Source organism: Tricharina praecox, assembly GCF_024521635.1.
Source record: "Tricharina praecox strain CBS 144465 chromosome Unknown BZA05scaffold_4, whole genome shotgun sequence".
Lineage (NCBI taxonomy): Eukaryota > Fungi > Ascomycota > Pezizomycetes > Pezizales > Pyronemataceae > Tricharina > Tricharina praecox.
Genome location: NW_026250406.1, coordinates 492,178 through 513,582, shown reverse-complemented (window position 1 = coordinate 513,582; position 21,405 = coordinate 492,178). Strand labels below are relative to the sequence as shown.

Sequence of the window (21,405 nt, the reverse complement as noted above, 5' to 3'; positions counted from 1 at the left end):
GATGATTCCTGTCGGCGGGAGAAACCGAATGTGGTTAGCAGTGGTCATCAACTTTGGTGTGATTCAACGTTGGCGAGCATGGCGGAGTTTTTTCCTTCTTCTTCTTTCTTGATAATCATCTATAGAATAGATGGCCAATCCCCATCTCCTCTCTCTCCTCTCTCTCATCTTTGTCCGCTTCCTTTCTCGTCAGGCCTGGAGAGTCATTGGCAAAGAGCCCTCGCGAAAGTGGCGGTTTCGTACGTCTAGTATCACCATCAGTTCCACCGCCCGCACAATCTCGGAAAGTCGATCATACCAACATTCGTCCCTCCAGTTCTCCCCATCACTTCACTTCGAGCTCAGAATTCCGAAACAGACCACCGGCCTACCCAATATCTCTTTCATTCCGGATGACGTAGCAATACGTAAATCGGCAATTCGACGCTCATATCAGCGGAGGACGCCCCAAGCAGCTGCAACTCCCAGCCTCATGTTACTTGTCGAACGGTTATGGCTCCTCATGCCGCGATGATCGATCGCCTTAATCGTGCAGAAAATAGTCTCTGCAACACGGAATTTGTCTTCCTACTGGCCGTTAGCTGGTTTGCGTCAACACATCGTTTTGGCCGATTAGGATGAGGAATGTGGAAAACAGGCGATTAAGTAGGAGGGTTGCTTACCTCCTGTTACATAGCGTTTCGTGATTGATTTGCACTAGTGATTCGAGACATGCGATGCTGCGATTCCATGTGGACCGTGGTGTCTAGGGAGCTCCCGTGTTGGATATTGTTGCCTGAGCAGTTGTCAGCCGTTGATAAGGTAAAGGCAACAGATTATGCTGCGAGAGCAAACCCATTAGCCCGGCTCTTCCATTTTCTGCCTCTCAATCCATCCACTTTATCCAAATGTCTCAAATCTCAACCGTCCGTACCACCGCGAAGAGTGGACATATGATCACCGCACACTGACTTCTAAATGGCATCTTGAAGCATATCTTCTCGTGGGCATCCAGCACGACATTACTCGACGTATCCATCGTCTATACCTAGCATGACCGGCCTCTCACGAGTCACCTATGGCATCCGTACCTAGGTCTCGAGGTAGTCGTGAGCCGTCTCTAATCTGGCTGAACAGCCGATTATCAGACCCTGTATCAAGTATGACTGCCACTGCACTGGAGCAGGGCGCTCTCTCCTCCACATGCGGTAATCGGTCAAGTTGTCCACCATCGAAGTTTGCAGAAAAGGGAGCGGTTATCCCGGTAGTGGCGCCTCCAATACAGCGGATTTTAATCGACAGCAGTCGCCGCGATACAGATGCCTCTCCGTTCGCACCCAAAAACTCAATCATCCGATAGAGAGCTGGATGAGGAAGCTCCGTACAAAAACAGATGACTTCAGATCCGCGAGGGGTAGACGATCGAACGAGTATTAGTTTTGGTACGAGTCATAGATAGTGAATGTGCTATGGGTGCCGTCCTAGGCACCGAGATCTTTGCGCTCCTGAAAACGAAAGTTAGCAGGGAATGATTCCGGGTATCAGCGATACGTATGGACGTGAAATTCACTTGAACCTTCAAGGCGAACATGTGTGAGTTGCCCACTGCGTGAGAAACAGCTGCTCAATGAGCACGGCAAGCAAGGACGAGGGTGCTGAGATCCGGTGACTGTGTAGCCCACTCCTACTACGCGGGGAAGAGTCAGGAAGCAGCCGATATGAACCGGTTCTTTACGCGACGGAAGAATCGTATAGGAGTCATTGACATTGCCTCATTGCTGCGGTGCCGGTGGAGAGTCTCGATGTTTATGTAGGTACCTGAAGGTAAGAGACTTCGAACGAATCTACCAGAAAGGGGGAAACTGCATAGTTTCCATTAACAGCTCTGTGGCCTAAAATGAAGAGTCCGAAAGAATAATTGATACAGAGCATAGAATATGAGAAGCGAGCAGACTGCCATAGGCTTGAAATATTCTTGAAGGAGAAAAAAAACCTACAAAGTAGACGAAGAAGATTCTGATGATTCCAGCCGCTCCACCTGCCACGTCAGTCAGTACAAGGCAACATGAACCAACCAGATTCTTGACTACCTATCCGGAAACTGTAGAATGCGAGCCAAGTTGTCCTCCACTCTCTCCTTTCACGTCGGTTTTCTTCGAGCTCACCTAAGAGCTCATCTTCTTGGTCTTGGAGTCTTCGATGGTCGTCGGATATTCATGAAGCTCGTGGATGGCCTTGCGATTCTACTAGGGAGGACGGATAAACTTCGGGAACTCGAAGTCCGGCATCGGAGCCGGCATCGGAGCCGGCGGAGGTGGAGGTGGAGGTGGAGGTGAAGGCGGAGGTGGAGGCGGAGGTTGAGGCGGACTCGGGTCGGGACCTACAAAGATCCAGGGCAACACTATCGCAGTGCGGATGTGTCCATGGACCCTTGAGGTAAGAACCTGACAGGGGAAATAAGTCTTGTTTGAAGAGGTGAAGATGGGCGGCATCTTTTGGGTTGGCGTGCGATTTTATGTTGTAATGGTGGTGTTGGTGTGACTGGTGACAGGGTGGTTTTGGGAGGCGGGGACAATCAATTTCGCGCCGTGTTTCGGATGTGCTTGCAGAGTTGATCTGGATGCGAGAAATTATCTTTCAATTTCGAGTGAGAGACAACATAATCTTTACCACTCGAAGGTTTCCGTCACGTCAAAAGCGGCGAATATTCTTGAGTGCTAGGCCCTTTGCACAAAGCACTTATGTTTGATTCTTCTCCTGCTCCCTTTATTCCCCTTGCAAGCTGAGTTTTTACAGATTAGAATATCAGCCAGCCCACCATCTAGATGGTTGGTAGTATCGTGTTTTCTAGCAAACCGTCTTGGGAAAGCAACCGCGTCGTTTTACGGTCGGTCCAGTTGGTGGGGCCACCAGCTCAAGCTTCTTCGGAAAGCAATCGCGTCGTTTGACGGTCGGTCTAGTTAGTGGGGCCACCAGCTCAACCTTCTTGGCGCGAACCTTCGCCTTTCTTCCTTCAAATTCCTCCCTTTCCCTCTCTCTCCCATCCTCCAACAAATTCCCTCTCCCTTCCTTCTCCCCTCCACCCAAATCCAATCTTTTAACATGCTCTTGTAGCATCGTCATTTCTCTCACTTACAGTGAGTAAGAGTGGCGGCTGTGAGTGACTCACAACCACCATGCCTTTCTACAGAAACCTTTGGTTAGACGGTGACTAGGTATGGATAAATACCCCACTCAGCGCTGGAAATTCCCCCTCTACGACTCACTTTTCGTATACGGTGCTGACAATGAGGTTTGATACAAGCGATTGCTGTCACCAGCCGGTCTGATCGAACGAACTGGGAGGGCCGGCCGACGCACATTTTCGCCCCTGCAGGTCAGCCCGCAAGGCTGCACCGGCTTCAGCTCCTGTCTCTCCAGCCGCTCATTCTGACGACGAGGCAAGTCCCCTTCCGATCCATCCATCCAGCCAGCTCCTAACATCCTGTCCCAGGTTGAGGTCAAGGCCAACTTTCGGGGAACAATGTGTGATTAAGGAGGATATCAAGACGATAATGATGGCCGGATGGGTCACTGGTAAGCCCTCTCTATTATTTGCGTGACACCGCGAGGCTTCCACATCGCTCTTCAACGCCATGGAGAACGATCAACCGGCGGAAGTTGCCAATCTTCAGTTAAACGGCCTTCGTATGATGGCAAACGCTAAGTTCTCTTAGGTTCGGCGAGCCTCCTCCCCAGCACCTTCAAATACTCGGCGACTACCGGTATTTCCCTCGCGGGAGCCGGTACAGGAAGCGGACTGGCTTCACAAAGCCCGGCACCTTTGGGTGCTCGGCTCCGCGCTGTCTTCACCTGGCAGCGGACATTGACCCCGGTCCCCTTCCACCTTGCGAGCACCTTCGGGTGCTCGGCAACTACCGGTATTTCCCTCGCGGGAGCCGGTACAGAACACGGAACGGGGTGTGGTTGGTTGAGACGTTGAACGAGCGACCTCGGCTGGTTCGAGACCGTTCGATTCCTCGTCAAGACCAACCACACTCCACAGCGCGCGGCGAAGAAGCCAACGAAGTGGCTGGTAGCAGAATTCAAGAAGACAACCAGGAGGAGGAGGAAGTCATGGTTGCAAACCGCTGCCCGGTCCCCGGCAGTTCCAGAAGCGGATTGTCCTACACCAAGCATACGACTTTGCAGAGGCATATTCTCACTCACCATGCCGATGTCAAGGATCCAGAGATCAAGAAGGCCTGTCGTATGCTGTGGGGCGTCCGCGTTACTGGAACGCCGCGTGGACCGGAGATCGAGAAGCGGTTTGGCCAATGGCCTGAACAGGCGCCGCCTCCGAAGAGTAACGCTGGGCAAGGTAACTAGTACTAGTGTACTTTCCTCCTACTCTTCTAGGAAATGTAGCAATTGCTGCCTTCCTCTGCGGCCATGCACGGCCGCCCGGAGTGTATCTCCCTCCCCCTCCTCACCCATTTGCGAATGCAGCAGATGCTGCCTCGCTCTCCTATGCGGGCAGCTGTGCACGGCCGCACGTGTGGAGCTCCACAGGAATTGGGAAAGCAGCAAGGCTGCTTCTCATGTACTGTGCGGCCGTGCACAGCCGCACAGAATGCTAGGCCTTCGGGCTGCAGAGGAACGGGATGCGGTTGGTTGAGACGTTGATCGAGCCGCCTTGGCTGGTCCGAGACGGTGCGACTCCTCGTCAATACCAGCCGCATCTCATCCGCACGGAAGCGTCAAATCCTGATCAACAGGTACCTCTGGAACGCACAGAAGGGAATGTATCTCGACTATGATACTATCAACCAGAAGCAGATGAACTGTGAGTCTGCGACTGTCTTTGGTATCGATTTGCATGCATAATGCGTTCGGAGGACCCACGAGCAGGTGGATAGAGGGAGGCCGGGGGTGGGTCTGCAAATAAATTTGCAGTTCAACAAGTTATTCAATTCAAACCTGTTTCTTAGTCATTTACTTCTTAACAGTGCAGTCGGACGTTTGGTGGATTTTGCGTTTCTAGTTGGTTGTAATGTTACTCTTCGAAATACATGGTTCATAATTTCAGTGTCAATTCTAAACAGTGCAACTTATTCGGTCGAGTGCTAGTAGCCTTAACATTCTCGAGTACATTAAAAGCATAATCGTGCCGTCCCAGGTGAGCTTGGTACTCCCTTTCAACTACTGTACTTTGTAGTGATGGCCTTGGGTGACTCTGTATGGACGTCTTCGGAGGCAGTTGGTACCGAGTCCTGTGGAAATATAGATAGATTGCAAAGCTTAATCCCGCTGAAGTTAAAGATCCCATTTTTTCTCGCTTACATGGCCACAAAGAACCAGTGTGAAGTTAGTGTATGATGCATGATGTCACGGTCCATCCATCGCGCCGCGATCTCTGCCCGATCTTCAAGCAAAAAATAGAGTAAATAGTAGAGTGTCACTCCCGTTGTCAAGTAGTCCACTCTACTGGTACTCGCGTGCGTTCCGGAATGCTAAAAGTCATACAATAGTAATAGGATAATCCATGGACTGCAAAGTTGCGGACAATAAAAATCCCCAGTGATTTGTGAGACCGCTCGCCCCGCAAACTCGGCTCTACAATCACGACCGGTATATACTCTGGATCAAGGGCACGTGCAGCTGATGGTCCTCACGTGTTCAACCCTAACCTTAACGCCACCGTTGCTCCGCCACACAATTGCTTTGGCAATTGGCACAACTCAAGACCGATCCTTCACCACGCCAGCCTGCAGGAAAAGTAGACAAACGTCCTTCATTTCCCCCACCATTCGATGGGGTGAGGACAAAAAGAACTCTCTGTCAGGGAATTGAACCCTGGTCTCCCGCGAACTATCATGGAATGACAGGCGGAAATACTAACCACTATACTAACAGAGACTCACGTGATTGGTGACCAAGCTCAATGGCAAATATCATACATCCATTCGTAATTAGTTTCAATTAGTCGCCATTTACATGCGACTCCCGACTGTTGAGCTCCTGCGAACTGTCGCGCTCATACCTTAAGGCACCAACGCGTGCGACAAGAAGGTATAAAATAGGCATGCAGATTTTTTAGTTTACCTACATTGTATGCAGCTCCATACTCCTATTAACCAGGGTTATCCTCCCGCGCACTGGCTCAGTAGTCATCTCAGCAGCGTCTCCCAAACAAAAGCAAGAGACCAGTCCCTCGCTCCCATGATCCATCTCCAAGTTACCAAAACGTGCTGCAGCTCCAATACCCCCCGTATTCCTGCCCTCCCAATGCCCCCAGCCAGCTCGCAACCAGCTCGCAAACTCAACCTCAACCGCCATCACCCGCCATCGACATGGCCGTATCCGTCCACAGCAGTTTAAACTTTCAACCGCGTCGGATCGCTAGGAGCTACCTCCCGACGGGGGGACCTCCCTGCGGCCGCAGTACCTTCAGGGCGGATAGAAGGTACTCCCACGTCCTGACTTCGGCGCAGGTGACGTTGTCCACTTCCTGTTTGCTCTAGTCAGCTCGGTCACGAATAAGCGCGCGGGGGAGGGGCTTACCGGCGTCTGTGCGCATAGCGACATCAGGGACATTCTTGCTTCGATTATCGCTAAGTCGTAGGTGTAGCGAGCCCACGAACTAGCGAGGCGGCTCTCCTCGAGGGATTTGTACGCGAGCTTGACGGCCACGATGCCGAACGCACAGCCGACTATGCCCAGGCCGATCGGGAGGACGTGGCTGACGAAGAACCGGTGCGTGCGGTCGAGGGCTAATGTCTAAGGCTGCCTGTGAGTACGATCCGAATAGGAGAAAGCGCAAGCTATGACGGTATGACCAACACGTGCTTCGCCTGCAGTCATGATCCCGCGATCGATATGGTATGTAGATCAGAGTTGGTTTGAACGTTGAACTTGGAACTTTCGGTAACGAATGTAGGACGTCGGTGGATGCCGCAACGATGCATCTTGTCGGAGTGGAATCATCGGCTTTATATTATAAACTTCATCGCGATAAAACTTCAGCGAGAGGACCGTTCCTCGGGGCGCAGCACATTGCTCGTCACCACACGAGCTGGTGATTCGTACTCGCTGAACCAATGAAGGACTGGGACAAGCGAGGTGGTTGTACCACAACCGTATGCAACTGTGCCTATGCAAGAGTGATGTCTCGACTCTCCGCAGTGACCCATATTATTCTTCACAGCTAAGATGTAGAGTACATACAGGCAATCGGTGTAAGCATAGATGGGATACTTTCTAGAAAGCCGTAAGGTGAGCAAGCGAAAGTAAAATGGAAACTATGGAGATACGTCACCACCAGCAGGATATACCGCCAAAGCTTTATCGATGATACGCGACCGGACGATGGAAGCCTAGGGATGTGGTCACAGGGCTCGGATTCCGGACGAGACCAGGTGGGCGGCTGAGCATTTTGTCCTACCAACGAAGCTCGGCTTGATCACTCCACCCCCCCACCCACGTTCTCTCATGCTCAACCTTCGTTTGCGATTCGGTGTCTTCAGAAGTAAACCCAAGCAGAAGTGTGAATCACCGTCCATCACATCAACCGATACGTTATCGAGTCTTACAGCCACCACAAACCACAGGCTTCACAGGTTGTTGCTCACCCATTGGCCATAATCTAGGTCGCCGCAAGGCAGAACGCGCACTGTGCACGCACACCCCTCGCACCTCCACCTCGTTCCGTCTCGCCCCTCGAGTTCGATCCACCTCGAGAGTCGAGAAGGGAGCCATCCCGTAGGTCGTATCACGGAATCTCCTACGACGGCTCAGACCAAATTCCCCCACACTTCCACCAAAAAAGCAAACTCCGTCACTGTTGATAGGGCTGCCCACGTAACGCACGGTAAGTTCCATACACAGCGGTAGATGCCATTACCCCTGCGTCGTGCGCCCCGTGCTGATACACACGATGGAATTGTGCGAGGTGGAGAGAACAGGATTCAGCCCCACGGTTCCTATCGGACAGTTATGCACACTAAACTATATGGAGTAACACGAGTGGGCGTTTGTGATGTACTGCCAGCAGTCGGCTTGGTTGACAGGTGACAGGTCGTTCTTTCGCTGCCCCTTCCCCTTCACCCCCAGTCCCCGACTCCATTTGGCCTCCTACACCTACACACATGCATGTATTGGGGCGGAGCCGGAGCGGGCTCCCACAGCTGTCAGCGATCAGATCCCACGAGATGCGCAGGTACGGGGGAGGGACGGAACGAGGAAACTCTGGAGTCGACTCATAACGGTGTTGTACCTATCCGACCGATCTTCGTGTTCGGACTGTATTGGATTGGATCGCATGTCTTTCTCCCCCTCGTCATTTACATACCAACCGGTCGAGCGAGTCACAGAAATTCACTCGCTGTTTTATCGCCGTTGCTGCGGTAACGCACAGTATCACTCGTCGTGTGAGGGCGAGAAAGAGGATTCAGACGAACGAGGACCGCGGGCGGAGGAAAACACGGGCGGCAGGGATAAAAAACTGGACTTCTTAGTGGAACTCACAGGAGGTTGGACCGGGCGAGAACTGGACTACCTAGTACCTTCATTCTCTCATTCTCTCTTTCCTTCTGCATTGCTGTCTGTCTTTCTGTCTTTCTTTCTATCTGTCGGGTTCAGTGGAGAGGGTTCTACGGTGGTCGCGCCGGAGGAGGGTTGCGCCTGGAGGGTGGTGCGGGGAGGATTGAGCGGGGAGGGCTGGGCGGAAATCAATAGGGAACCGGTATCGAGCTCGCGACCGGCCAGCGGTCCGAGACAGCCGGGCGGAATACGACACGTAATCTGTCATGCTCTACTAAGGTCGAATGCAATGATGATTAAACAGAAAATCGTCGTGTGTTTCTTGTTCGTTTCCTGTTCGTTTCCTCTTTACTTGGCACCGCGGAGTCCTCATATGTATCTACATATCGTAACCGTCAGCTTAGTCTGGCTTTCTGCATGCAAGACGATGCAATTCGTGCTTTCCTTCGATCTTATGATTTGTTAATGGGGATGAGGAGCTGTCTGCAAAACCGGACTTCGAGATCTAGACATAAGAGCTCTTACAGGCGGGCGGTGCGGTCCGACTCAACGCGGCTTACTCGGAAGCACAGACGTCGGATTCTCAGAAGGAAGGTCCGAAGGGAAGAAACTCAGGGGAGCGAGTCGCTACAAAGGCATCGCAGAGAAGGATAGTACATTGCAACTTTTCGAAGTGCGTATTGAGTCATTTGCGATGTCGCATTAGCATCACCGTGCCTGACAGAGAAGAAATCTGGCGTTTGACTCCGTGGGTAGGGCGTCTAGGCAGTCATGTAGAACCAGGAATACCTGAGACGAGACAGAATTAATGGCGCAAAGAAGTTGAAGGACATGTTCGAGTACAAATTTGCTTTCTATTCCGGCACAGCGAATGATTCTCTTCAAGGCAACAGTTCGGCTCTCCCGATAGTTGAAGGGACGCTATTCATATCATATTTACTACGTGGCGGTAGGCACCCATCAGGCAACAGCTAATTCCACCACCTAAATAGCTATGCAGATTACTTATCTAGATCTGAGGAAAGTTTATCCTCATACATAGGAGGCCCGACACTTCTAGGCCCAACTAGAATTTGGATTGCTGCCTGGATGTCTGATTCACCCCCCTGGAGCTTAGAGGTGATTGGCACGTTCCAACAAGCTGGATGGGATGCCTTATGTTTCCCATACCGGAGACAGCGACAGTGGAGGAAACCTGGTGGGTGGGAATAAAGGATCCGAATGGTGCAAATGAGATCGCAACCGGAAAGTAAATGCATTACTGTGACCAAAAAAAAATAGGCAGCCATGCTCGTGTGTAACGGCTCGCGAAAGAAGTCTAGCGACAAACTAGCGCCATATATGCACAACCGGTTAAAATCTCCGGCTGCCTGCCAAAGCGGTGCAAGCATCTCTCCATGATTCGCCAGGCACCTCCAGGCATCCTCGCAAGAAACGCACCTCGGCCCCCCGTGCCAGCACAAAGCATATGTGATTGCCTGGCTGTATGGTAGCCTGTAGGCAGTTAGCCGTCGTCGTCTAATACAAGGTAAGCCTACGCGCAGCGCAAAATCAAGTCCCCGACTCCCCGGGCATGCATATGCGCCTTGCGCTAAGTAGTTATCTTCAGCCACCATCCCAGGCAACTCAGCGACGACGAAGACCGAGAGCGAGCGGAGAGCGAACGAGCGGTGGATACATAGTGGAGTCGGACAAAAGAGCGCAGCTGCGCCGTTAGTACACCATACTAGCTATTGAAGTCGCCCGCCCGCGAACCAGCGCCTCACCATCCACAGCGGGAGACGGAGGAAAGGGGTAGGCTACGGTAGACGGGAGATGGCCGGAAGATCTGATGTTGCTGCTAGAGTGCAGCTCGAGCGAAGTATTGGCGCTACTCGGGAGTCATAACATAAGTAGCTCATCACACTGCACGCGTGCCAGTATACACGAGACGAGAGAAAATCATTAAATTAGAGCAGTATTGTCGAAGTTTCTTCCGAGAATGGATGGCAGTCAGGCAGAGGGCCGTGAAAAACCTTCACGTGCGAAAATGTGAAGTTACTGCAGTCTGCAGTTTGCAAGAAGGCCGCGGAGGTCGGATAAGGTCGAGACCCTGGCTGCCTGGCATTGTGGATTACTTCTGCGAGACCAGCGGGTAAGCAAAATGAACCTGGTCGCCAACAGCACTTGGCCATGCATTGGCAAGATCGTGGTAGGAGTTATAATGCGTCGGGGTGGAGGCTCGGAGAGTAACCTTCAATGGTGGCGACAGCACTTTTTCAATGCTACTACAGGCACCGTCTTCCCTAGTTGACCGCCATTTAGCTCCACTTTGAGACAGTATCCGCGAAATATTACCCGCCGTCACCATTTCGACTGAGTGATCGACTGTGACCTGGATCTTGCGCGCATTCCTCGATTTTGTTGTCTCTGATATAGCAGTAAGCACTTAATTGACTTATTTCGCTGTAGCGTGTTCCATTGAGTTCATCTCTTCCGTTCTTTGTTGCTGCCTATTTCTTCCCCGCTTAGTGTTGACGAAAAATAGCCGAACATTATTGCGTTTCACCCCAACCTATGCATACTGCTAGATACGATGAACCCTACCCTTCTCTTTACTACTCTATGCTGTGCACATCTCGTTTGCTGCAGCGCCCGAGTCCCGACTTATGTACTAGACTATGGCGACACTCCGCAGTGCCCAATTCGTGGTGTTGACCGACGCTTCCCTATTCGGATCAGTCCCTTCCGCACTTCCGCAGTGCACATTAGCACACCCGCACATCCGCACATCTGCACATACTCACATACGTACTTCCGCGTTCTTCGCCAGCCACACCTGGAAAACGTCGTGCAACAGAGCTTCAAGAACGGATGTCAATCGTCTCCGGACCGGTGGACGGAAGAGAGAGCGATTCCGGGGCTGCTCCATTGCTCTGCTCTGCTCTACCAGATGCATCACCATTGATCACCGACCATCTCCTCCTATGTATTCACTAGCTATAGTATGTCCCGGCCCCGCAATGTATGTATGATACGCATATTTCATCCCTGGCCCATGCTATTCGACTCTGAGACAAGTAGCAGCTGACGTAGCAAGCTCAACATGCGCTACTACATATCTACCCAGTACTACTACGGCTATTACTACTACCGCTACTGCTACTACTACTATGATTACTACTCCTACTACTCGATAAACGCCGGGATCGAACCTTGCTCAAGATGGATCTAGAATTCTCAATGGGCATATATAGCTATGGCATCGTACATTGCATGGGCCTTTCGTCGGCAGTTCTTAGCTTTTAGCATGAAACTACGCTATAGGTGGGTTACAGGATATCGGGCTGGTTTATCGATCTACTCTATGTACACGCGTGCCGGCGGAGCACTGGTCGTCAAAGTGGAGACGATTTTGTACTTGTCCGCATCCGGTAGGCTATAGCTCTCAAACGTATCGATCATTTTTCCCTCGGAGAGATCCGGTATGATCTACGGACAGGAAAGGGAAAGGGAAGGTGGTATGCATACCACAGGATCCGGAGCCAAGCGCAGCACGTTGCGATAGGGCATTGAGCGTACTTGTTGTCGCGGTATAAGAACGAGGTGACTCGCCGACGTTATCTCGAGCTCCCATTATCGACCGCTGCAACGATGTCTACACTTTCAACGCTCGCGAATGCGGCCCCCGTGCACATCTTTGGCGTCTCCGGCGTTCTTGGCGCCGCCTACCACTTCTCGACTCTCCATCTGGAACCCGACTTTGTCCTCCTGGAACTCTTCGGCCTCTACGCCACCGTCTTCGCCGGCTTGACTTACCTCTTCTACCTACCCACCAGTTCACTACTCGATGGACTACAGAAATCCGGCGTGGCCGCGGCAGGGTTCAATACTGCGCTCGCAGCGAGTATCCTCATCTACAGGCTGTTCTTCCACAGGTTGCGGGGGTTCAAGGGACCCGTTGCGGCGAGAGCCACCAAGTTCTATTTCTTGATGAACATCTGGAAGAAGTGTCAAGGCCACTTGGAGACGCAGCAGCTGCACGAGAAGTACGGAGATTTCGTACGGATTGGTAGGTTGAATCGACTCCGGTGATGATCGCAAGGCTCGGGGATCTAACGGCTCACGCTATATACAGGCCCTCGTGAGCTCTCCATCGCCGCTCCCGGCGCAACCCACGCGATATACAGCTCGTCCTCGCCGTGCATTCGCGCTGTTTTCTACCGCCACCAAGCACGCGAAGACCACTGCTCGGTCCTTCTGAGTCGGAGTCGAGCTCATCACGCTATGCGGCGGCGCGCCTGGGACCGCGCATTCAACGGGACCATGCTCTCGTCGTATGAGCCCAAGGGCAAGGTACTCACCGACAAACTCTTGGAACAACTACATACGCATGCTGGGGAGGCGATCGATATCACCGATTGGGCGAGATTCTTTGCCATGGACTTTATGGGATGGGTGGGCTTGGGGAAGAGTTACGGGATGATCGACACGCTGAAGATGCACGACAGCGTGAAGAACTTGATGTCGGCCATGTTCATTCTCGGCGTGGTCGGACAGGTGCCGTGGTTGATTACGTTGATGTTGCAGATTCCTGGTGCGGGAGCCACGCTCAGAGACTTCCAGGCATGGTGCAGAACACAGGTGGATGAGAAGATCCGGGTACGCGCGTCTTGACACTCTCCGTGCCGATTCCCTGTTGTGCGCTGCTGATGCAATGCGGATTACAGACCTTCAACCCCTCCGCCAAATCGACCGATATTGCCACCACCCTCCTCCAAGACGACCGATGCGGACTCGGCAAGCTCGCCGACGAGGGACGCAACGACGACGGCCGTCTCATGATCATCGCCGGCAGCGATACTACCGCCTCGGCCCTCGCCGGCTTCTTCTACTACCTCGCCGCGAACCCCCGCGTCCAGCGCAAACTGCAGCACATCCTCTCGGAGGCATTCCCGGCAGGCGACAGCGCGTACACCACAGCCGCCGCCGGGGAGATCCCCTACGTGGACGCGGTAATCAACGAGACCTTGCGGCTGCAACCCCCGGTGACACTAAGCCTTACGCGCACCACACCGAAGGCGGGAATGACCATCAACGGAGTCTACATCCCCGGCGATGTCACCGTCAGCGTACCCACGTACGCCGTCCACAGAGACGGGCGTTACTTCGAGCGCCCAGAAGAATTCATCCCCGAGCGCTGGACCGACCAGCCGGAGCTTGTGAAGGATCCCAAGGCGTTTATCCCCTTCTCGATTGGTATGTAACATGCCTCCCCTCCTCCCGGCACCTCCACCTAACGATAATAGGTCCCTACGGCTGCGCTGGCAAACCGATGGCCGTGATGGAGATGAGGATGGTCCTGTGCCGAGTGGTAATGAACTTCGACACGGCGTTCGCAGACGGCGAAGACACGCTCAACTACTGCAATAACCAGAAGGATTACTACACGATGCAGTTGCAGCCATTGAAGATGGTTTTCACACCTCGGTCATGAGGTACATAAGAGGATGTTCGGTTGTTTTTCATAGTCGGTCGAAATCGATGGATACTAGCACTCGTGTGAAGGCGGATATCTAGCGAGCCGTAGCTGGGCGGGGGTGCTTGCCGGCAGCCTGGCATGCACACGAACCGTGGGTAGTCTTTCAATTATGCTCACTTTTATGTAACCGTCTGCGCAATAACGTCTTGACGAGTCAGGTTTTACGCTCAATCTGTTGCTTGTTTTAGTGAACGGTGCACCTACTCTGGAATACATGCCGGTAATAACCCGCCGACTCTTGAGAGCCCTAGCCATCACGACCAACGAAACGACAAATGACCTGCAAACCAAACACGCCGACAACGTTCGCTGCGTCGAGATTTTTATATGCTATAAAACTTAAACATGCAAAATTAACACACAAGTCTCTGTTAGTATAGTGGTTAGTATTTCCGCCTGTCATCATCACATGATAGTCCGCGGGAGACCAGGGTTCAATTCCCTGACAGAGAGTATCTCTTTTGCCTCCATCAGTCATGACGATCTCGACGCGATTAAAGACATTCTGGGCAGAAGGTAGGTAGCAGACAAGACAAGGAGGGGCAAAGACCGTTTTGAAATCCGGGACCTCTTCGTAGACAAGCGATATAGCAAGGCCATCCTAAAGTCCCTCTCCACCACTGATGTGGGCAGACAGATGCCAGAGGCCGACGAGGAAAATGCAGCAAGCGAGGCATCCGAGTGGGAGGCTCAGGGAGCGGGAAGAGAGAGCGGAACTGAGGCGACTCGAGGAGGAGGAGGAGGAGGGTGCCGAGGCCGAGGAGGAGGAGGGTGCCGAGGCCGAGGAGGAGGAGGAGGACGCTGAAGCTGAGGAGCCAAGCGATGTAGAATAGCGGACCAGAGACTCGCGGTAGCGGTGCGAAGACTCGAGGGCGTAGGGGCGTAGGAGCGCGGGGGCGCGGAGGCGCGGAGGCGCGGAGGCGCGGGCGGGGGCGGGTGTGAGGAGCGATTACGGGGGGGCGCGGGTGCGGGGCGAACGGTGAAGACGGACGTGGCGAGAGGGAACGATTGTTGCCCCTTCCTAGCTCTGTCTCTGCTTGGTGAGTTCACATACTGTCGGGAAAGGCCAGGGCGGAGGGCAGGGAAAGCCACATCGGGCCGTCTGATGAAAGTTGGGTTGGACAGTGGCGTGGAAACGGGGGGACGCACAGGTAGATGATATTGCCATGATCTAGATAAGTCGCATGCAATCAATGAATGAATGATAATAAAAAAAAGGAAAAAAGGCAAATTTACTAGCAGAAGCCTGAATTAACAGAGCAAATGAGCCGTATTCCTTTTACCCTAGGGTGCTGTTGCCTGGTTCTCTGGCGTGTGCGGGAATGAGGGGGTGCAGGGATAGGGGCTCAGCACCGGCCGCACTAAGCCGCACCAAGTAGCCCCCGCTTTCTTACAAAAGGCTCCTCTTTCTCCCCTCTCCACTCTCTCCCCTCTCTCTCTCCTCAACACAGACATCAACATTAACATCAATATCAACGCCCGACAAACCCCTCGGTAGGTGTCCACCTTCAACGAACCCGTCGTCGCCATCAACCTCACTCGGCCATGCACTTTCAAGAAGGATACCCGAACCAGAAGAGTCTGCCACAACCTCATTCTGCAAGGGAACCAAATCCAGAATCCTGCGAATCCTCACGGATTTCGCCCGCTCGCCCTTCACAGGGCTTGAAGCACTTGGCAAGCAAGACTCTGGCAATTGTTTGCCAAGAGCAGCTCGAGGTTGGACCCTGGGCTGGTCCCTCGCAGAGGACGAGGTATGATGTGTGTCGCCCGCATCTTCTTGTACTGTTTACTGACTAGATTCTAGGAGAACACCGACGGGGACCTGGCACTCGAGAAGAAACTGAGATCCTCAATTGCCACGCGTGCAATGTTTTGCACGATACGTGGAGGGTGGCCAAGTGCACTCGGTGTGCCAAGGCCTACCAGTGTTCCAGAAATCTCTGGCGGGGTTGCGGTTTCGACCCGTTCGAGGACGTAAGTTGCCACTTAGTATCTCTGCCGCGGCTTATGTAGCTAACCAACAATCAGGTGCTTGCGGTGCCGCAGTGGATCTGCCCAGTTTGTCTGGGAATTTTCAACTGCGGCGGGCATGCAGGGGGAAGGGGGATACGAAGCCATACCAGCAGGTTTGCACGTATCTCTAAATCCACGAGGGTATTTTGAGACCCTCGGAGCTACGAGCTCCTGGTTTCCTTTGAGAAAGGAAACGTGATCCCTCCGGACAACGTCGTTGTCTAGAGGGAGGGGAACGCCAAGTGCAAGGGAGCCGCGGAGACTGGAGAGGCTAGAGAGGCCAAAGAGGCTAGAGAGGCCAGAGAGGCTAGACAGGCTAGAGAGACTAGAGAGACTAGAGAGACTAGAGAGACTGAAGAGACTGAAGAGACCGAAGAGACTGGGGAGATTGAGGAGACTGAGGAAACTCCAGTAGATCCTGCGCTGGGTGGGAATCCCTTTCCGGCCGTCAGTTCACCAGGAAGATTACTAGGCAGGTCACCGACTACCACCGAACACGACGAGGGACATACATCTAACACATTGGGTTCTATATAAGCAGCGGAATGAGGAAACGTCGCGGAGGCAATGGCAAGCGCCATACCATCAAGAAAGGTAAAATGGGGATGTGAAGGAAGGCTTAGTGATAATCTTCATTTGCGGGGCCCGAAGTCGGCGTTTCTTGAAAATAATTCCTTGAGTTCTGCGTTTGTTCTTTTATATCAGTCCCCAAGTTGGCGGGGTGGTGGTGGTGCCGCCCATTCGTCTGCCTTCTCCTTCCCAACGACGCCTGTATAAGTTTATGTGCAGAACACCATCTAACCTCAATGGTAATCTTGGGCTCTCTTCGGCGGAGGGTGGCAATGTGTTTCCGTGCCTGGATGGCGTATTTCTGGCCGGGGCCAAGGACATCGTGTGTCATCCTCTTAACAGCCGCTTGCTCGTCCCCTTAGATGATGACTCTACTGGGGGTGTGACGCCTATTACCGGCAGCTTCCAGTGCTCAGTCGATAGCTGCGCATTCGGCATCATAGGCCTCCTGCTAGAGTCCATATGGACCTTGTGTCCTTTGTCGTTTCCATAGGGTGCCATAGCACCAGACGAATCAGACGATAACCAGGCGTAATGGTCTGAATCTTGAATGAATCCCCAGCACATCCGAATCGTAACTGTCATAAAATCACAAACTTCCGTATACCGCGTCATGCGAGATCACTCTCTGTCGTAATACTTCCGTTATCCGTTCTTACGGGAGGCGGCGAGCAGTCTCTATTCGGGGCACACCCGCCTCCCTCTACACATGCCTATATTGCTGCTGTGCCTGACAGACTGTAAGTACACTACTTCAAAAAAACCACTTTTCTTGACAGTAACCTCGCACCAAACTCCGAGTGATGTATCGTGTATGTACGGAGAGTTTGTTGTTTCATCTTATTCGCAATTGTCTTCATTAGGTTATAGGCGGTGTGCATTTGCTGGCTCGGTGTAGTACTGTAGCAATCCTGACTGAGACTTGTGGCTCGGAAGCTCGGTTTCGGAGGCCCCGCGCATAGGATCTCTCACCTCTCAAACAGCAACAGTTTAATATGAATTTAGTAGTCTAGTGTGTGCACACGGCCAAGGTACACAGACGACGAGCGCCCAAGATTAAAGAGCAAAAGGCAAATAGCGACGAACTCTGTGGGGGCCAGACACGGCATGCATCGCAACATTTCGTCCCCTCCTTCATGCCTGCATTTCCACCTCTAGCGCCGTCGTTCGCTGCTTCCAGCCGTCCCCCCACGCGGCTGGGTGTGCGCGCGGCTGGGGGGCGGTGTGCAACGCCTATTCCCTACGGAGGGTCTCGTAGATCCTCACGGGCCCCCGGCCGTGACCGGTGTCGCAGCCGGTGCCGGAGCAGTCAAAGTCGGGTAGGCGGGTAGCGCCGTCGACAAAGCTCTGTTGGATTTAAAACGCGGTACCAAGGGGTGGGGTAAGGGAGGGACTCACGAGGCAGCGACACAAGCCCAGTTCATCGGGCTCGCCGATGGCAAAGTTAAAGCCGGCCCTGTAGCAAGCGACGGCGCAGTTTTCGCCTCTCTCTCTCTCCACCAGCACGGGCTCCTACATAATTGTTATTCATATTTGCGGGATGCACGCGGGGGAGGGGGTAGGTGCGTACCTCTTCGAGCCGGTAGCAGCCAATGTAGCGGGTGTCGAATCCTCCGCAGCTACCCCCACACTGCGGAGCGGAGGTGGTCATGACGTTGCGCTTGCCGTTGTTCGGGGGGCGGGCCGGCCGCGGGATGTTGGTGTCGATGACATCGAGGGGAGCACCGCGCTTGAGCTTAGCAGCCTCGGCGGGGGGATGAGCGGGCTTGGGGACGTTGATGTCGATGGCGTCGAGGGGGCCATAGGGGTCGGCGGAAACCGCAGTGACACAGACGGCGGCGAGGAGGGAGAGGGTTTTAAGCATCTGCATAGTGGCGATGGTGGGGAAAAGAGAATGGTGGGGAAAAGAGTGTGTTGGTTAGACCGCAAGGGGCTGATGCTGGATCTCTCCGACGGCGGAACCAGACGGGTTTTTGTACTCGTCTGGTCGGTTCGCGTCTACTGTCTACTCGATAAACGCTCGCGGTATGTCCCTTTCCTTTGTCACTCAAACCTAGTCCCTGATCACCCGCGCGGCCGCGCCCTGGGCCCTTCGAGTCCACCGGACACACTCTCTTCCAAAATTGGGTTCAGTGAGACGGTACCAGACCAGCAGCGAGCTTCACTTCGATCCCCCTCACATGAATCCCTTGGGGAAATGTATATTTGTCTCTCCTAACGGCTAGATAACTTCATGCTTTCGTCGCTTTGACGGTCATGTTGTCGATGCTTTCGCCCCTGGGAACCATGCTTTCCGTGGTAGGCTGACCGACACAAACTCTCCCGTACTAACTCGTCGTACGCGGCGGCCGGTAGAATAGTTTCATTCTGTGCGATTGCGATCAGCTGGAACCATCTCGTACGGTTACGACGAGTGACGAGTGACTTTTACCCAGTTTGAAGGCGCATCGAGTCGGAGATGTCGATTTCGGAGTGTTTTTAGGCGGCCGCCAACGAGGCATCCGAACCTACAGTTGGAGCTGAGCGTCCTCGGTCCTGTACATACGTGGAACCGACGCGATGCAGTGTGATTATGATGGATTGGCGTTCAAAACGATTGATTGATTGATTGATTTCAGTCTCGGTACAGAAAGAAGAGCACAAGAGATACGAGAGTCTGCTCCTCCGCTGCTCGTCTGCCCCTACTATGCCAAGAAAAAGTTAAACGTTCGACTCCCAATCTAGCCCTTTACAGAGCCCGCGGGGCCAATCGTAGAATGCCACACCAGTGACCACGATCGATCAACCGCCAAAAGTACAAAGCGCCTACCGTCCATCCTCGATATTCCCCAAGAAAAAAGAACCGGCACACATATCTGTTTCCAGATGTGTGCTGGAGAGAAGCTCTGACGCGGATTTGAACCGCGGATCTCATCATTACTAGTGATGCGCCTTACCGCTTGGCCACCAGAGCTGATCATGTCACTCGCTCGGTTTCTGCATCCGTGTAGGATTTTCAAATTCCGCAGCGAGTCGGTCGTTGATGTCTGCCACCACCATAAGAGGAGCGATGTGTAGGATAGATGTGGGATCAGATAAAATCAAAGGGAGGCGAATGGGGTGGCCCAGAACGGTAGAGAGTAGTCTCTGTGGCAGCAGATGAGAGCCATAAGATGGCTCTTCGAAGTTGAATAGAACCTCAACTTCTCCATCATTCTTCATTTCACCGTTCCCTTTGCCGGGCGACGTCAGTCTGGAAAGGCTGTGTGCCAACACGGTAAGGTTTACTCTCGGTTGGACGAATGAACTGCGGAACTTGACTGATTTTCTTCGGCAGTATGCACTTCGATATCTCACCAAAAAGTTCTTTTCGCTACCTGCTATTGCTGCAGCATCGATTCAATAGCTTCACGACTTTCGGCCTAAGCAAGCTCCAAAAAATAGCACATGCGACGTCCTGTGTAGTAGGGCCGAACACGACAAAAAACAGGAAATTCTCACCGAATACATCACGACCGCCGCACTGCGAGAACACACCTGTCTGGCAAAAATGCAAAGCTTTAGAGCAGTCAGGAGAGCCAAAGGCAAAAGGAGTGCCCTGGACCGGAATTGAACCGGCGATCTCGTCATTACGAGTGACGCGCCTTACCGCTTGGCCACCAGGGCATATGTGTTGACTTCGGTCCATTACATATGTAGTTCTTTTTGCCGAGATTTGCCTAAATTCTCCAGGCTGGAAGTGGTTAGCGCATTGGTATGAGCACGCACAGGATGTCACTCGTGGCTTCACCGCGAGGAGGCGATTTGAGCGCGACGGGGGGGGTACATCGTTGCGGCACAGGGAGGGCGGTCATTGTTGGTCGTGGGTGGACCAGCGACGTGACGGAATCTTTTCAAGTAATGGCGTTTTTGTAGGCAGCTCTTTTGCTAACACCCCTCCAGGCCAGAAGCGGGATCGAGAGGAGAGCACACACAGAAGAAAGAGGAGATAGAGGTTGATAGTCTATTATTTAGAGGATTATCGAAAAAGTGGAAGAGGAAGATGGTGATGATGAACCCCAATGCCCACCAACGGTGATCCCCACCAAGGTTGTTACGTTGATGCCCACTACTAACCACATTCGTTTTCTCCCGCAGACAGGAGTCCCCCTTCGCTTCCTCCATTCACTGACAACTCCTCCTCTCACCGACAGCTTCTCCACCGCCTCCGCCACATCGTGATCCTGCAGGAAGCGGACCCCCCACCTCCGAACTGAGCTTCGAGAGACAGACAGAGTGAACACCAGAAGGATCGAGGAGTCAGCGGGTCCGGTCAGCAGGACAACTACATGACACATCTGTTTCGTAGCGGCATGTCACTTCATTCACACCCAGACGACGTATTCGTGGCCGCACCAGCCACGCCACTCTCCCCCTTCAAGATCTTACCAGCGGCTCGCTGTATCGCCACTATCTCCTATCTCGACACACCGGACAAACCGTACGAGAGTTGGCGAGCACAAGGGACCGATACCGGTAGTTAGGAGGGAGGCGCTGGAACATAATCACAGACCGACGGATGAGCGGCCACCAAGATCGTCCGCCAGTCTTGCTGCACTTCTCTGTTACCTATTCCTTGTTTTCTTTCCTTGGCCCTGGGGCGTGCTCTGCTCATTATCTGCCTTGCCTGGAAGGAGGGTATGAATCGGGAGTTATTGCCCAGGCAGCAGGCAGGATATCATATGTCTCGCCACAGCCTACAGCCTGCGAACGGGTAGTCGGGAAACCAAATGAATAACACAGCACGGCGGGGCACCCGGTAAGTGTGAATATCCCGCAAT

At 53.1% G+C, this 21,405-nt stretch overlaps 5 protein-coding genes and 4 non-coding genes across 9 annotated transcripts; 4 read left to right on the top strand and 5 right to left on the bottom strand.

Moving 5' to 3' along the window:
- Positions 1 to 3,614: 3,614 nt before the first annotated feature.
- Positions 3,615 to 5,179, top strand: BZA05DRAFT_416048 (uncharacterized protein; the record flags this gene model as incomplete). The annotated part of the gene is made up of 6 exons (XM_051485350.1): positions 3,615 to 3,652; positions 3,696 to 4,339; positions 4,387 to 4,429; positions 4,650 to 4,804; positions 5,064 to 5,137; positions 5,177 to 5,179. The coding sequence occupies 6 exons, from the start codon at positions 3,615 to 3,617 to the stop codon at positions 5,177 to 5,179; spliced, it is 957 nt and encodes a 318-aa protein (XP_051342481.1).
- A 613-nt stretch (positions 5,180 to 5,792) lies between these two features.
- On the bottom strand, positions 5,793 to 5,877 carry BZA05DRAFT_t59. The gene has a single exon. It is a non-coding gene; the product is annotated as a tRNA-Asp (tRNA).
- A 162-nt stretch (positions 5,878 to 6,039) lies between these two features.
- Positions 6,040 to 7,252, bottom strand: BZA05DRAFT_433961 (uncharacterized protein). The gene is made up of 3 exons (XM_051486296.1): positions 6,802 to 7,252; positions 6,523 to 6,738; positions 6,040 to 6,469 (listed from the first exon to the last, which is right to left on the bottom strand). Exons 1-3 carry the CDS (start codon positions 6,820 to 6,822, stop codon positions 6,368 to 6,370), a joined length of 339 nt encoding a protein of 112 aa, XP_051342480.1. The 5' UTR covers positions 6,823 to 7,252; the 3' UTR covers positions 6,040 to 6,367.
- Positions 7,253 to 7,902: 650 nt separating this feature from the next.
- BZA05DRAFT_198801 (uncharacterized protein) lies at positions 7,903 to 9,006 on the top strand. The gene is made up of 2 exons (XM_051479471.1): positions 7,903 to 8,874; positions 8,944 to 9,006. Exons 1-2 carry the CDS (start codon positions 7,997 to 7,999, stop codon positions 8,963 to 8,965), a joined length of 900 nt encoding a protein of 299 aa, XP_051342479.1. The 5' UTR covers positions 7,903 to 7,996; the 3' UTR covers positions 8,966 to 9,006.
- A 3,030-nt stretch (positions 9,007 to 12,036) lies between these two features.
- On the top strand, positions 12,037 to 14,177 carry BZA05DRAFT_368823 (cytochrome P450). Its single transcript, XM_051481601.1, has 4 exons — positions 12,037 to 12,550; positions 12,617 to 13,140; positions 13,209 to 13,737; positions 13,788 to 14,177. The coding sequence occupies exons 1-4, from the start codon at positions 12,133 to 12,135 to the stop codon at positions 13,973 to 13,975; spliced, it is 1,659 nt and encodes a 552-aa protein (XP_051342478.1). The 5' UTR covers positions 12,037 to 12,132; the 3' UTR covers positions 13,976 to 14,177.
- Positions 14,178 to 14,385: 208 nt separating this feature from the next.
- BZA05DRAFT_t82 lies at positions 14,386 to 14,473 on the top strand. Its single transcript has one exon. It is a non-coding gene; the product is annotated as a tRNA-Asp (tRNA).
- A 3,366-nt stretch (positions 14,474 to 17,839) lies between these two features.
- Positions 17,840 to 18,476, bottom strand: BZA05DRAFT_442041 (uncharacterized protein; the record flags this gene model as incomplete). The annotated part of the gene is made up of 3 exons (XM_051486715.1): positions 17,840 to 17,953; positions 18,005 to 18,118; positions 18,177 to 18,476. 3 exons carry the CDS (start codon positions 18,474 to 18,476, stop codon positions 17,840 to 17,842), a joined length of 528 nt encoding a protein of 175 aa, XP_051342477.1.
- A 1,011-nt stretch (positions 18,477 to 19,487) lies between these two features.
- Positions 19,488 to 19,559, bottom strand: BZA05DRAFT_t58. Its single transcript has one exon. It is a non-coding gene; the product is annotated as a tRNA-Thr (tRNA).
- A 620-nt stretch (positions 19,560 to 20,179) lies between these two features.
- On the bottom strand, positions 20,180 to 20,251 carry BZA05DRAFT_t57. The gene has a single exon. It is a non-coding gene; the product is annotated as a tRNA-Thr (tRNA).
- Positions 20,252 to 21,405: the final 1,154 nt, after the last annotated feature.

Bases quoted from the DNA above. Each gene is read 5' to 3' on its own strand.
- BZA05DRAFT_433961 (XM_051486296.1), bottom strand. From the start codon at position 6,822: ATGACTGCAGGCGAAGCACGT. The intron at 6,739-6,801 runs GTTGGTCATACC...AGGCAGCCTTAG, and splicing joins TGACTGCAGGCGAAGCACGT to ACATTAGCCCTCGACCGCAC. The intron at 6,470-6,522 runs GTAAGCCCCTCC...TAGAGCAAACAG, and splicing joins CGCTATGCGCACAGACGCCG to GAAGTGGACAACGTCACCTG.
- BZA05DRAFT_198801 (XM_051479471.1), top strand. From the start codon at position 7,997: ATGTACTGCCAGCAGTCGGCTTGGTTGACAGGTGACAGGTCGTTCTTT. The intron at 8,875-8,943 runs GTATCTACATAT...ATTCGTGCTTTC, and splicing joins GCACCGCGGAGTCCTCATAT to CTTCGATCTTATGATTTGTT.
- BZA05DRAFT_368823 (XM_051481601.1), top strand. From the start codon at position 12,133: ATGTCTACACTTTCAACGCTCGCGAATGCGGCCCCCGTGCACATCTTT. The intron at 13,141-13,208 runs GTACGCGCGTCT...TGCGGATTACAG, and splicing joins AGGTGGATGAGAAGATCCGG to ACCTTCAACCCCTCCGCCAA. The intron at 13,738-13,787 runs GTATGTAACATG...TAACGATAATAG, and splicing joins GTTTATCCCCTTCTCGATTG to GTCCCTACGGCTGCGCTGGC.